Source organism: Elephantulus edwardii, unplaced genomic scaffold (assembly GCF_000299155.1).
Source record: "Elephantulus edwardii isolate Elephantulus edwardi_28Jun2011 unplaced genomic scaffold, EleEdw1.0 scaffold00146, whole genome shotgun sequence".
Taxonomy (NCBI): Eukaryota; Metazoa; Chordata; class Mammalia; order Macroscelidea; family Macroscelididae; genus Elephantulus; species Elephantulus edwardii.
This window is the reverse complement of record NW_006399896.1, coordinates 5,342,857-5,357,986: the sequence shown is the minus strand read 5'-3', so window position 1 is coordinate 5,357,986 and position 15,130 is coordinate 5,342,857. Positions and strand designations below refer to the sequence as shown.

General features: G+C 44.9%; 1 protein-coding gene and 1 pseudogene across 1 annotated transcript in view; one reads left to right on the top strand and one right to left on the bottom strand.

Annotated features, from left to right (window-relative positions):
• The window catches only part of FAM89A (family with sequence similarity 89, member A), a gene marked incomplete at its 5' end in the record, with an annotated part of 29,088 nt that extends 23,687 nt beyond the window's left edge, over positions 1 to 5,401 (top strand). Inside the window, one exon of the mRNA XM_006894599.1 lies at positions 5,129 to 5,401. Within this exon, the coding sequence (XP_006894661.1) occupies positions 5,129 to 5,401 (273 nt within the window). The remainder of the gene's footprint in view (positions 1 to 5,128) is intronic.
• A 1,552-nt stretch (positions 5,402 to 6,953) lies between these two features.
• LOC102843173 lies at positions 6,954 to 13,584 on the bottom strand (annotated as a pseudogene).
• Between the last annotated feature and the right edge of the window lie 1,546 nt (positions 13,585 to 15,130).

The following is a 15,130-nucleotide window of genomic DNA, read 5'->3' as shown; positions in this document are numbered from 1 at the left end:
CTCTCAGGTGTGATGCGAGGCCTCAGCAGAGGCACTGGTGGTGCTAGGTGGAGTCTGCTCCTCCAGCCGTTTCCCCTCCTGCCATGGCCCCACCATCTCTGCTTTCCTTGAGCCCATTTCTGCATCCTCTGTATCAGTCTGTCTTGTTGAAAGTCTTCTCTTTTCTCTCCTTCTCTGACTCCACATCCAAGGAATCCAGGATCAAAAGCTAAATGGTTTGGCTCAAGTGAAAGTCTTACTCCCTGTATCTGCAGGAGAAAAAGCCTTGAGTCTTGGTGAACAAAAGGTCAGAGGAAGGCAGTCTTTGAAATCTAAAAGGGATTTTTAGAGCCAAGGCCCAGGCTTCTGCTTTGATTTGTGTGAGCTCAAAAGTGAAAATGAAGGCTACTTTATTTCCCATTATTCTCTCTTTTGGCAGGAAATAGAGTTCTCTGACCCTATGAGCATCAAAGGGTGCGATGGTAGCCTAGTCCACTGGAATTTGCACGCTGACCCTAGGGCCATTCCCTCTGCTGGCTCAAATCCACTAAGACTCCATGGCAAAAGTTGGACAGTCTCTTCCCGTGCCTTTTACAGCCTCTGAAACCTGCTGGAGGGTCAGCTGTGAGGCTGTTCTGACTCAATATCACAATGAGTCAGAGGGATGTAGGTTATCAGAGTGGAGCGTTTCCTTTACTTGTTGAGCAAATATAGGGAGGCTGTGACTTCTTTAACTAAAGTTTATATCTTGATAATTAAATCCTAGAAAAGACATATTTTCATTTCCTTTTGAATATTCTGGCTTGGTTAGTGCATTCCTATCCAGATGCCATAGAAGAGCAAATCCAGAGGAGAGAAACCTGGATGACTAGTGGGCCAAGATGCCACAGTGGAAAGAATGGAGGCTGGTTAGCTTAGAATGGAGATTTGCCTTTTCAGGGGTTGATGTGAATGAGTGAAACTATCTTCAAATATTTAAACAGTGGTTACAAAAGCCTGGACTTTGTTTTGTGTTGAAAGTTTATTCAGTGCAGGGAAAGTTCTGTAGATCCTAAATGCTGGTGGGTTTTCACTATGTGAAGGGACCATTTCATCTATTTGGGGGGGAAACCCCTTTAAAATGACCCTTTAAAACTTTAAAATAGGAGGCACTGGTCTCCTCCCCTTCTAGGTCTGAGGAAGTGTCCTCTGCAAACATCTACAGCCTTGGGAGCCCCCCTGGTGTGACAGTCAGCTCCACAGCAGTGGGGTCTGGCTGCCAAAAGAAGTCAGTCTCAGAGGAGGTGCAGACCAGGTGCTTGTTAGAGGCAGGGATGGTGAAACACCGTCTTACATACTTCAGGCGTGTTGTCAGGAGGAAAGGTGGAAGGTGCACACAGTGACAATGACAGTGGGCTTGAGCTTATCAGAGATAGTGAGGATGGCACAGGATAGGGTAGGGTTCCAATCTGTCAACAGGAATTGTAGTCGATTTGATGGTACCTAACAACAATTCAACTTTGTTGATAGGGAGCTCTGGTAGCCTAGGGATTAGAAGCTGCATTGTAATCCCTAACACGGTCACACGATTCAAATCCACCAGCTGCTCTGTGGGAGAAAGATGGGCAGTCCTCCTGTGTGATTAATTGCCTCTGAAAACCTGCAGACCATCAGCTATGGGTTGGTTCCATCCTAACAGAACACAACAACAACAACAACTGCAGTGACCACTTTGTTTCTCACAAGAGTCATTTCGTTGGTCCATTTTCATCTTGTGTGACTGCAGTCGAGGTCCCCTGACCTAATAGGAGATGGGAGTGCCTTCAAGCTCCCTAGACAGCATCTGCACTTTTGCACTGACTAGAGGAAGGGCCTGTCCCTCCTTCTCCCAAGATGGGATTCAGCAGGCCAGTATAATAGGGAATGATCATGAGAAGTAGCAAGAGCAGTGGCTGTTTTAGCAGTGAGATCCCCCAGATAATAGATGGCTAAGCCAGGCTCTAAACATAGGCAAACAGGCCCCAATACTTCTTCTGTATTGGTCTAAAATTGAGTGATTATTGGGGGATAGAAATTGCCTGAGGGAACTCTGGTGGCCTAGTGGGTAGAGATTGCGCTGCTAACCTGTAGGTGGTGCTTCTCTGCACTTCGAATCCATTAGCAGTTCCAAAAGAGAAAGATGGGCAGTTTCCCCCAATGCACTTTTCAGCCTCGGAATGCCCACTAGAAAGTCACCTATGAGATACCATGGTAGTGAGTGAAGTTGCTAAGTTTTCTGGGAAAGACAGAAATTATATTTATGTCCAGAATTCTGGTGCTCTATTATTAACTGGAACCATCTGGGTGGTTTTGAAAACACAGCTGTCAGGGTGTGGCCTCCCTGAGCATTCCCACTCTAATTCCGGGAAGGACAGGGTGGTGTCTGACCACAGGCAGGTAGGCTGTGGTGGCCCACCAACTTCCTACCTCTTAAAACTGGCGTGGCGGAGGAGGAGGGGGGAGATCCATTGATGTCAAGTAGATTCTGACTCCTACAGGCTCTGTCGGTCCAAGGATTGCTGCACATGGTGCTTATGAGACTGTAATCTTGACAGGTGCAGGCCGTCTCCCGTTCTGGGTTTAAGCCACTGGCCTTTGGCAAGCAGGGGAGTGCCTAAGTCCTTGTCTGGCTTCTCACTCTGACTGGTGCACTTCTGGGAGCAGAGCACCACTACATGAATCTGCACCTTCTTCTTGGGAAAACCTTTCCTGCACTTGCAAACCTTTGTAAAGAATGAAGGATAAAGAGCAGTTTGCTGTCATGTTTCAAGGTGCCTGAGCTGCTAAATGATGCAGCACACTCTTCTCATTGTAGAGGTCCACAGAGGGCAAGGACGTACCATGGAGCCATCCAGCTGTGCCTGCTGGAGGTGAGGGCCATAGCCCCTGATTCCAGCTTTCAGGGGTTCTCGGGTGGAAGGATTGCCAGTGTAATGTGGGCTGCTGCAGTGACAACAGACTGCTTCTATGAGCTTCTTGGAAGAATATGCTAAGTGTAGCGTCCTTCCATTTTTGTACTGTTTATTCCATTTGTAGAAAAGACACAACCACTGTTTACTTGGTGATTTGCATTGGTTAAGGATATGAAGGATTGATTACCTGGAATTCTGCACCCAACCTCGTCACATAATCATGCTTCTCTCCGCGCCTCGCTTTCCCTTTGTGAGTCTACCTGCCTGGGGCAACCCTGTTTGCAGGATTTACTAGGTCATTTCTGTGTAATTGATAATGTGCATCTACCTTTAGTGCAGTACAGTATATAGTACAGGAAGCATTTGCTTGCAGTTTGTTTCTATTTCTTGTGATCCCCTCCAGCAACTTCTTAAGAGAAATGATTAATCCTTTTTTATATCAAACAAGGCACAGAAATGTGAAATAGCTGGCTTAAGGAGCTCTGGTGCCCTTGTGGGTTAGAAGTTGCATACCAAATCAAAGGCAAGTGGTTTGAGTATCAGTTGCTCCACAAGAGAAAGAGGGACATTGGCCTCCTGAATAATTTACAGCCTCTGCAAACCCGCTGAGGGTCAGCCATGCATCGGTTCCGACTCAAAGTAACAGAACAAGGTCCACGAGCAGGAGTCAGGTCCATAGTTAGAGTTCTTCCCTGCTCACAGAGGGGGCTGTGCATCAGCCTGCTGTGGCAGCATCACAGGGATCCTAAAAGCCCAGCAACAGCCAGAATCTGCACTTTGAACAAGGTTTCTGAGGCGCTCTCATGCACATAGATGTTTAGGACACCTTGACAGGTGGTTACCTCTGCCTTGTGTGGGTCACATAACAGACACTTTGGCCTGACTCTGTTTCCCTGGGCTGGCTGAGGGAGGGAGAAAAATGAAAAGAAAGTGATAAGTCAATGTCATGCCTGTGATTTCTCCACAAGAGAAAGAGTTTCCAGGAGAACTTTAAGTCATGTCATTGCCGTCGAATCAGAACGTCCACGTTTGGGGGAGCAGTGAACAGATTTCTAACTGACCCTGCAGCAGGTTTTCAGAGGCTATCAATCACATGGGAGGAGACTGCCCATCTTTCTCCCAAGGAGTGGATCTGAACCTCTGGTCTCTGGGCTAGCAGAACAGCTCATTACCACTCAGCCACCAGAGCTCCCAGGAAGAACCCTAGGGGCCCTGAATTTACTAGCCTTTTTTAGTCACTCCAAGGAATAGTCCTGTGACCTTTGCTGAGAGCAAGAGACTCAGAGACTGCAGCCTCTGGAGAACCTGGGGGCTGGCTGTTCAGGAGTGCTGCTCCGAGGGTTCTGGGCAGGAGGCACCTTCTGCTCAGGTTGTGAGGATGACTTTGCTTCTTGGGACCCTGCTGCTGTGGCAGCGTGGCTGCTCCTTTATCAGGCCACAGGGAGAGGAAATGACACACTTGTGTTTGGGGCGTCCAAGGTGAAACCGGATGTGCAATCCTGTGGCATCAGCAGGTGCAGTGGGGTGCAGCGAGTGAATTCCACACCTGGAACTCACGTCTCGCCATCATAATCCTCTCCTGACACACTGAGGGGCGGGGAAGCACAATTAAGGTCTTCTCAAAACTGGAAGTGCATGCACACCCGTGTCTACTGTGGCATTCCTTCCGGAAACAGCCCAGGTGTCTGTCACTGGATGGATGACTGTCACATGATGGAGTGCCATGCATCACTAGAAAACAGGAATCCCTGAAAGACTGCCCAATGTGTTGGAATCTAGAACATTTTATGCTGAGTGATGTCAGTCAGTCACAAAAGGACAAGTACGATGTAGAAAGTTAAGGAAAGGTTTACACCCAGAATCAATCTCAGGGGGTTAGCAGGGCAGAGAAGAGAGGAAGGAGAGTGTGAACAATTAAGAGAGAAATAAGGTGCAAGGAAAAGCAATATACACTATGAGTTTGGTTTGACATTGCAATTCATTACAGTTGTAATTGATATCCTAAAGTAAAACATCAATGAAGGATTGAATGAAAATCCTAGATGATTTATCAACTTTGATTCAAATAAAATGAAAACATTGTGAAAAGAAAACACGTCTGGAGATGCAAAGCACCTGTGTTGTGTGTGCGGCCCTCGCAGCTGGCTGGTGTTCTTATGTGTGCAGACCTGGGAGAACTACCGGTTAACGTGCATTTTGTGTTCCCTGCCCCTCCACAGGTGGGCCTCCGGCAGCTGGACATGTCCCTGCTCTGTCAGCTCTTCAGCCTGCACGAGTCCATCCAGGAGTATAAGGGTGTGTGCCAGGCCGCCTGCAGCCCTGACAGCTTGTCTGTGCTGGAGAACGGCTTCTTCGAGGAAGAGGAGGAGGAAGAGGATGATGACATCCAGGAGGACCGGCTCCAGGCCAGGAGGGAGCAGGGAACCCCGAGGGATGCCCCACCGCCTGTCCCTGCCCTATCCAGCAGCGACTGGATCCTTGAGTCCATCTAGGCTCTGCAGGGGACAGGCACTGCTGGGAAGAGTCTTGCGAGGGGAGACATGTCCTCTTGTTGCTGCTTAGCTGCTCCCTCTGGACTCGTGAGCCAGCTTGATTGTGAGCAGGCTTGTCCGTCCACACGTGTGGGTAGTCTGTTTTGAAGGCTGGGTCCTGAGCAGTGTCCAGTATCACCCCTGCTGGGGTCACACTACCACAGCGTTGGTACAGAATGCTTTAGTGGGTGTTTGACTAGGTGGGAATTGCGCTGGACAACTTAGCTGGTTACTACCTTGAGGCAGGGTCCCTCTCTCCAGTTTGGGAAGCGTGGAAGTAACTTCTCCCTATGCCCTGCCCTGGGGACTTCCTCTAGTTACTCCTGCTGTTGGAGCTTTCAAGCCTGGCTTGGCCTTCGTTGCAGGCTGTATCTCTAACCATGCAAGGCAACAAAAAGTGAAAGCTTTTTGCTGAAAAAGTAGAACATTTCAGATCACGCCAGTCAACTGTTTTTTTCCTCCCTCAAATTGTAAAAACAATTTCCATCATTCTTTGTCCATCATACATACAGGTGGAAGGAAGTGAGTTGAATGGTGGGGGAGCCTAGGGCAAGTGAATTATTTTGTATCCTTTACTCTAAGATGGTTAGCTCGGTTTTAAATTCTTGAATGTAAGGGAGTTATGCTTAGGATGTACTAGTATGTGCTGGTAAACTAGACTGTCAACTACCTGAAGCCTTAACGTATTTATTAAACTACTTTATAAAAACTTTGCTACCTCTCAGAACTGCTCAGGTGTCTTGTTCTCATTTTGTCTGTGTTGGTACACACACAATCACTGCTCAGTTGTCTTCCTGCTTTGTCTGTAGTGGTACACACACAAGCTCTGCTCAGGCATCTTCCTGTTGTGTCTGTGTTGGTACCACAAGCTCTGCTCAGGTGTTTTTCTGTTGTGTCTGTGGTGATACACACTACACACAACAAGGTAGTTCATTGATTCTTGCTCAGTGATGCCGAGGACACTCTTTGTGTTGGGAACTGTTCACTCACACTGTCCTGTCACTGATCAGCTTTGACCCTCCAGACCCCTTATCTTTCTTCCCTTTGGGATGAGGTCACTGCTTCCTTGGAGTGCTTCTTTAAATAGGAGCCCTGGTAATATACCGCACTATGTGCTGGGCTACAAAACACAGGTCAGAGGTTCGAGTCCACCAGCTGCTTGCAGGAGAAAGAGGCAGTTTTGTGTGAAGACCTGCATCTTGGGAACCCAGTGGAGGGTGGATGGGAGTGGAGGATTGGCTTGCTGGCGTTGAGTTTTGGAAGCATCTGTTCAGGAGTCCTGGGAGTTCTTTTGCTATGTCCATTCTGAGTTACACTGCTAACCCAAAGGCCTTGCATCTCCAGAGGTTCAAACCCACCAGTGGCTCTGAGGGAGAAAGAAGGTAAGTCTCCTTCCATTATGATTTACATTTTTGGAAACCCAGTGGAGGCTGTGAATGGGAACTGACCTCAATGGTTTGAAACCTCCAGCTGGTCCTTGGGGAAAGAGGAGGCAGCCTGCTCCTGTCAAGATTTACTGCATCAGAAACCAGTGAAGACAGTCCTGAAGGTGCCTGTGAGTCTCGAGGGGAGGGCAGTGGAGCACTCCTTCAAAGGCAGGCGAAGGAAGTGAAACGTAGTGTCACAAACTCCCAAGACAGTGAACCACTCACCTTGGTGTCTGCAACCCTGTGTTAGGACTGGGAGCACCATCAGGTATGCATGAAGAGGAAAAAGCACGCTGCTTGTCTCCTGTTGAAAACAGTAGCTAAAATGGGGGTAGCGTAGAGGAGAAATACCTTGCCATGAACATGTGGTTTTTTTAACTAGGGGAAAGAGGAATTTATGGAGGACAAGAAACAGGAAAGAGAACACCAGGGGTGAGTTTGCACATCCACAGGAACTTTTTTGAGGCTGGACCCTGTTTTACAATTAATTAGACTCTTCTTGTTGAATGTGCCATTGAATTGCTTGTGACTCATAGTGACCCTATGTACATTAGCTCTGAAACCTGTCCTAACTTGACCCTATTTCTTCATCTCTGACAGACCTAATCCTGTTTTCCCATTGACTTAGCCAATCCATCTCATCCTGTGTCTTTTGTGCTGTTTCTCCACTTTTCCAAGCATGAGGTCCATGAGGTGCAAGGACTCGTCTATCATGACCACGTACCCAAAGTATGTGAGACAGAGGTTCAAAATCCTTACCTCCAGGGAGCAGCCTGATTTCACCCCCTCCAGGACCAACCTGTTTGTTCTCCTGGCGGTCCACGTATGTTCAACACTCTTCTCCAGAACCACAACTCAAAGGCATCGATCCTAGCCTCTTAGGTCAGCTTTTTTCAGCCTTAACTGATTGCTGGAAAGCATTTAAAAAACCAGTCGATGTGTAAACTCTAGCTGCCACCCCATGATTCCATTTAGTAAGGAAGCCTGGACATCCTTGTTCTAAATGTCCTCCCTGCAGAGCCAAGGCTGTGATGCTGTGCTTCAGGAACTTGGTGTGAGCCAGAAACACCAGGAACTTGCTAGAAATGCAAACTGATACTCACCATAGATGTGCTGAGTCAGTGTGAATTTTTACATGAGCTCCGATGTTCTTTGCACAGAATTTGAGGACTGCTTAATGTCAACCCAGTGCCCAGCACTAACAAAGCAGGCTGCAGGGCCTCCTTGTAGGGCTGAGGGCCTGCCCTGCCCCTGGGTCTCAGGGCTATGGGCAGGAGACCCAGTCCTTTGGGATTGGGCCAGACACCAATCAGGAGTAAAGTTGGAGCCCACAGCTCCGAACAGGATCCTTCCTGGCTTGCTGCCTCTGAGCTGCTAGGAAACACATATGATCCAAAGTGAAAGAATCAGCGCTGTACAGTTCTCATTGCTATGGAGTCTGAACCAACTTAGAACTGCCCCTCCTGTGGGTTTTCAGAGGCTAGAAGGAGCTTTCCCACCTTCCTCCCAAGCAGCAGCTGGTAGATTTGAACCACTTGCCTTTGGGTTGATGGTGTAGTTCCTTACTCACAGACCATCGGAGCTGAGGGAAGCAAGAGGGATGTTCCCTTGCTTTTGGGAAGGACTCTTCACACAAGTGGGCACATGTGTATTTTATCACTGTACTTTTAATAATTTCCAGGTGAAATCTGTATAAATTGCCTAAGCTTCCTCTTACTGTAAAAGTTGTGTTACAAATGTGTTATTGCTGTTAGGTGCCATCGAGTTGACAAAGTCTCATAGCGACCCTGTGAAGCAGAGAGCTGAGCCTTGCCTTATCCTGCACGATCTCAGCCACACTCGAGCCCACTGTTAGTCACTGTCATTCCATCTTGTTGAGGGTCTTTTCTCTCTGATGCTCTACCTTTCTCAGTGTGGTGTTTTCCCCCCACCAAGTTATAAATTACAGCATTTTAAAAGAGATCTTCCTTACAAAGTTTCCACAGATGGATTAAGACTTAAGAGTCTCCCTGCATGAAAAGATCTTAAGGATTAGAAATGTCATTGTCTTTTTTTTTTAATTTAGGTTGTTTATTTTTCATTTCAATGAACATCTACAGAGATTTTGGAATTCCATTCATTCATTGTTGCACCCTTCTCCCCGCACAAACCCCTCCCCCCCGTTTGCTCCTCTCCTTGAAAAGCAAAAGAAAAACTCCCTCATTGGTACACAATCCTCCCCCCGCACCTCCCCAAACCCCACCCCCTACCCCCAAATATAATCCACTCTGCAACCCTCATTGCATACTCCTACGATAAAAATAATGCCCTCTTTCCTCCAAAGTTGATTTGAGAGAGACACTGAGGAAAAGCTCATTTTCTCAAATTAGCAAGGAACTTAAACTAAAAGGACAATAGATGACTGTTTGTAAAGTTCGTAAATAAGAGTCTGAACAGTGTATAAACACATATTGCAAACAATTCCTTTCTGCAAGAGTTGTCCACCACCTTCAATATCAAATTTAGCTAACTTAATTTTCTGTGGAACAAATTTATTCAAAGTTATATTTCTCTTAACAGATCATCTGAGTAAACCGTTTCAAATGTTATTTATTAAAAAAAAAGAAATGTCATTGTTTTACATTTCCCCTTAATATAAGTTTTCATGGTGACCTAGTACTATATTTTCCCCCAACATTTCACATTATTAATGCAGTATATTGTTATGTGCCATCAAGTTGTTTGTGACTCATATAACCCTGTGTACAACAGCACTGAGCCCTGCTCTGTCCTGAACTAACCTTATTGTCTGACACACCTACCCCCATTACCACAGTCACTGAATCAATTAATCTCATCAAGGCTCTTCTTCTCTGGTGCTGTCCCTCCACCCTCCCAAGCACGATGTCCCTCTCCAAGGACTGGTCCTTGCAACATGCCCAAAGAAGCTTCTGTATTGAAGCACACTATGTTCAGACCTTCCAGATCTTTCTGCAGTTTTAGGCTATGCTTACAGAGGCACTTTTAAGTGAATGAATAACATATTCTCTAATTATTGAAAATATAGTACAAAGGGAAATGGTTGCAATATAATTTAGGCACAGATTATGAAAATAGGTATCTCTCAATACTTCTCTCAGTAAAAATAATAAAGAAAATAATTCATTTCTAAAGTTGTTTTCCTTTACCTGTAAAGGTCCACTCTCCTCCCACTATGTGTATGTAGTCTTTACTGTTAAGGAAAGCTTATAAGAATAAGCTACATAAATATTGAAGACATGTCATTCTCTCAAAGGAAAGAGAAGTGGTCTTTAATGATTCATTGCCTCATACTCATGAGTCTGGAATTCAAAAGCCATTTAGATACGGCTTATACCCTGCTCTTGGGGTTGACATAAGGACACAGGGTTATTGGTGAGGAAGGACAGGCCCTATCTGCTGCTGTATGAAGGTGACTCAAGAAAACTGGGTTGAAATTTGTAATCCTAACAACACAAAAATGACAGTAAATATAAGTGAAAGAACCACTGATAATGCTGATAGTACATCTTGGACCAGTTGACCAACTTTATGTACTCATGTACATGGTGGCAGTCGGTGTTCAACCCGTCAACTCTCATTCACCAAAGCTGGTTTCAGATGAAATTATTTTCAACTTTACCACCACATTCATTCGTACTTTATAGTTTTGATTACAGTGGATTTAATGCCCATGTCTAAACTAGTCCTGTTTAAACTGTTTGTCATTCGAACTATTTTTGATACACCTTGGTTTTTTGGTATTGAAATGTTCATGTTTACTTTGATTATAAGTGAGAACATTAATAAATGTAAATAAATAAAATGCCTGGTCTGGTGTTGAGTAGAACTTGCTTAGAACAAATTTTAGTTTTTCAATTGGAAGTGACGATTTATAGGTTATATGTATTTATTTGGAAGCAGGAGTGGCATCCACTTCCTAAACAACATGCCTCTGGAAACTCTTATGAACTTTGATAAATGTCGATGGTTATAGAAAGGCTTAAGGCCTTCTGTTCATAGGATTGCCATGAATCGTGCTCGACTCAAAGGAAATGAACAACAATTATATTTAAATTCTTGCTCTATCTGTAGAGTTCTACTGTATACTTTCAGCATGAAAATTTTGTACAATGCTGTCTTTCCTTCCATTATGTCTCAGTCAGTAGGAAAGAGGGATTTTTTCAATTCAGCTATTGTTTTGTTCTAAAAAGTAAACATCATAAAAATGAACCTGAAAATCTGTGAGGAATGGTCTCACCATATTCCTGTGGTTCAACAGGGATTTAAAGTAGGGGAGGCATCACTAAAGCTATTGCTAAACCTGAACAACTTTTCAGAATTCTCATAAAGTTTTACAATTTAAATATTCATACAGTATCTAGAGATTTCAATAGATACAATTGCATATGTTGTGCTTTTCATAAATTAAAACCCTCAAATGCACTTCAAATAAAGATGGCTATTTCCCTTTCATATCTGTTTAGAAGTAAATACAATAGATACTATTCCTGGTCATAAAGTCTGGCAAATTCCCCTATTCCATTCAAAAGGCAGGAGTATACTCTAGATTCTCAAAACTACCATACAAGTGTGCCTCTTTTAAAATTAGAATGTGGCAAAAGGTCATTTCCCCTATGTACCACTGAGAATGAGTGTAATCTTTTAAATGTGTTTAAGTTTTCTACAGGTTTTTCTTCAAGACAAGTGAGTGGGTGGAGAAAGAAAAGGGAAACATTTTACATCTTGGACATCTTCCTCCAGCCCCTGAGGCTCTCTTCTGATACCCTATGACATAGGCAGTAGCTCCCCCTGGGGAGCTGTGGTGGCCTAGTGGTGAGAAGCTGCATTGTAATCCCAGAGGCACCCGCTTCGAATTCACCATTCTCAACTGGAGAAGGAGGGACAATTTCCTCATGTACCAGTTAGATCTGATTTGACAGTACACGCACACAAAATAATAAAATTTAAAAAAAAAATAAGTGTTTTTTAAATAGCTCCCTTCACATTAAAACTGCTCAGGGTGGCTTCTTGAAGCTTACACCCAGACAGATCACAGTTCTCTAAATCGGTTTCTGCCAGGGATGCTCCTCTTCAGCTTATAGTTCTTTTAACTGTAGCAATTCACAGGTTAATTCCTGTCATCTGACTTCCTTCCAAACCCACACTTTCAGGCCACAGGGATCATCAAAATTACAGTTTCCGGGATGACCCTTATATGTTAGAACATACAGTCTTGACCCCATGGAGGTTTGCACAATCAAGCACCGATCCAGAGAGCAATCAGCTCATTCAATATTTGCAACAGCTTAAATTTGCCACTCTGAAGTTAATGTAATGAAGGGTCAAACAAGAAAGATCAGCAGCACTGAAGTTTAAGCCCTGGCAATGAAATTCTGACTTGGTTGGAGTGGCTAGCAGAAGTCATACAAATTCCTTTCGAGATATTAGTGAACAATCCTCTGGTGGTTGAAAATTCTTTATTGCCACTTCTAGGTGTTCAATAATGGAAGCAGGAGTGGCATCCACTTCCCAAATAACATGCCTCTGGAAATTCTATGAACTCTAATAAATGTCGATAGTTATAGAGGGGCTTCAAGCCTTTTGTTCATAGGGTCACTATGAGTCGTGCTCAACTTGAAGGCAATCAACAACAACAGGCATTCAATCAGTGAGTCAATACCAAAAAATGTGGCTGCTTCTAACACACCCAGTAATACCATCATTTACAATGAGCTGTCCATGTCGCAAATAGTTCAAAATTGGTTCAAAGAACTCAGGGCTTCAGTCAATTAAGAAAGCTCCTCTATGATCTTATTTACTTCCCCAGAAACCTTTGTCCTTAAACATGTGGGCCAGCATGTCAGGCTCTTTATTCACTAAAGTGCTCTGTGTAGTGGTAAAGTACTGCCCTTCAACTTTTAATGTTTGCTTGTTTGTAGGAGATCCTGTTAGTTCTTCAGGTGGTCTAGGTCTGTGTGAGGATCAATAAATAGTTCTCCTTCACACGCAAGCAAAACAATCATCCAAAGCAGTATCATCAATCAATCCACCTTTCCCATTATACACACTGGTAGCTTTTATGTTTACTGCTGACCACAGAAAGCAAATCAGATAAAAGTTTCATAGACAAATACTCTCTGTCCCACACCCCAGGGTTGACGGGTCCCAACCTAATTCTTTATAACCGAACACTATAATGGAGCCCCTGAAACTTGGTGGCATGATTCATAGGAAGTTGCACTGCTAACTTAAAGGCCACACCTTGGGAGATTTGAGTCCACCAGAAGATGGACAGTCTCTTTCTTGTAATTTACAGCCTCAGAAATCCAGTGGAGGGTCAGCTGTGTGTTAGCTCAGACTCTACCACGATGTGTGTTTGGTTGATTTTTTTCATTACCTTCTATAAGTATGAGATATCTTGAGATTGAAATTAAAACTGCACACACTCTTTTGCATAAAATCACGAGGAAATAGGCTTGGTGTTGACTGCCTTGCAGAGAAACCACCTGGTGCCTTTGCAGTTAGGACAAGGCCTCACAGTTTTTGTCTTATAAGCAAGAAAAATCCTGAAAATTAAAGTTAGGATTACATGTATGCTACTGACTTTTTTCCTGCACTAATTCTGGCTTCAGTTCTCCAAAATGATACTGCTACATCCCAATGCCTTACAGGTGGTAAGGCAATGCAACACTAACTCGTCACAGCTGAAGAGGTCATGCTCTGGTTCTATTTATAAGCACCATAAATATCGTTCACCCAGAATCTGTGATGGTTTAGGGCCCTCAGACATTCACTGGCACTGAGTGGGCTGTTAACTCACAGTGGTCCTCCATCTGATTTAAACTGTAATATGAAGCGACTGCCTGTATTTATCCTTCAGAGCTGCCGCTGGATCCAAACTGCTAAAAAGATGCAGACTTTGGGTTGGTAGCACAACTCTCTCTAGCCTGTACCACCAGAACTCTCTTTGTAGAGAATACAGTTCCTCAGGGGTCGTGGTACTAGGGATATTGTTGCTGATGTTAGATGGATCTTACCTGAAAGCAGGGAATACCAGAAGAATGTCTATCTGTGTTTCATTGATTATGCAAAGGTGTTTGACTGTGTGGATCAACAACAAGGTGGGTGACTCTGAGAAGAATGGGAATCCCAGAACATTTGATTGTGCTAATGCAAAACCTATACTTGGACCAAGAGGCAGTAGTCAGAATAGAGCAGGGTAACACTGAATGGTTCAAAATTGGGAAGGGTGTACGCCAGGGATGTGTCCTGTCTCCATACCTTTTCAACATGTATGCAGAGCAGATTATCCTGGAGGCTGGGCTCTATGAGGATAATTGTGGCATCAGGATTGGTGGAAGATCTATTAACAATCTGCGTTATGCAGATGACATAACCCTGCTTACTGAAACTGAGGAGGACCTCATGCACTTGCTGCAGTGGGTCAAGGACTGCAGCCTTCAGTATGGACTGAGGCTCAATGTCAAGAAGACAAAGATTCTCACCACTGGACCAACTGGTAGCATCAGGATGGATGGTGAAGAGACTGAGATTGTTCACAGCTTCAGTTTGCTCGGCTCCACAGTCAACACTCTTGGCACCAGCAGTCAGGAAATCAAAAAGCGTATTGCAATGGGAAAGTCTGCTGTTAGGGACCTCTCTAAAGTACTCAAGAGCAACCGTGTCTCTCTGGAGACTAAGGTGCACCTGATACAGGCCATGGTCTTTGCAATCACTTGTTATGCATCAGAGAGTTGGACAATGACTAGGGAGGACAGAGGAGAATTGATGCCTTTGAGCTGTGGTGCTGGAGAAAAGTATTGAATGTACCATGGACTGCCAAGAAAATAAGCAGATCTTGGAGAGGATTAAACCAAGCAACTCCTTGGAGGCAAGGATTCTGGGGCTTCGTCTCACACACTTTGGGCATGTTGCCAGGAGGGACGGGCCCTTGGAGAGGGACATCATGCTTGGGAGGGTGGAGGGACGGCGCAGGAGGGGAAGACCCTCCATGAGATGGATTGATTCGGTGACTGGGGTGATCGGGATGGGTGTGTCAGAGGCAGTGTGATTGGCACAGAATAGAGCAGGGTTTAGGGCTGTTGTGCATAGGGTCGCTATGAGTCGCAAACGACTCGACGGCACATAACAACAACAGATGTGCATCACAGAAATCCAACCGATGAGCCAAGCTGACTCCTTCCTTGGCCTCTAGGATGGGACAAAGAACCCAAAGACCAGAAAAGGAGAGGAGGAAAAACTG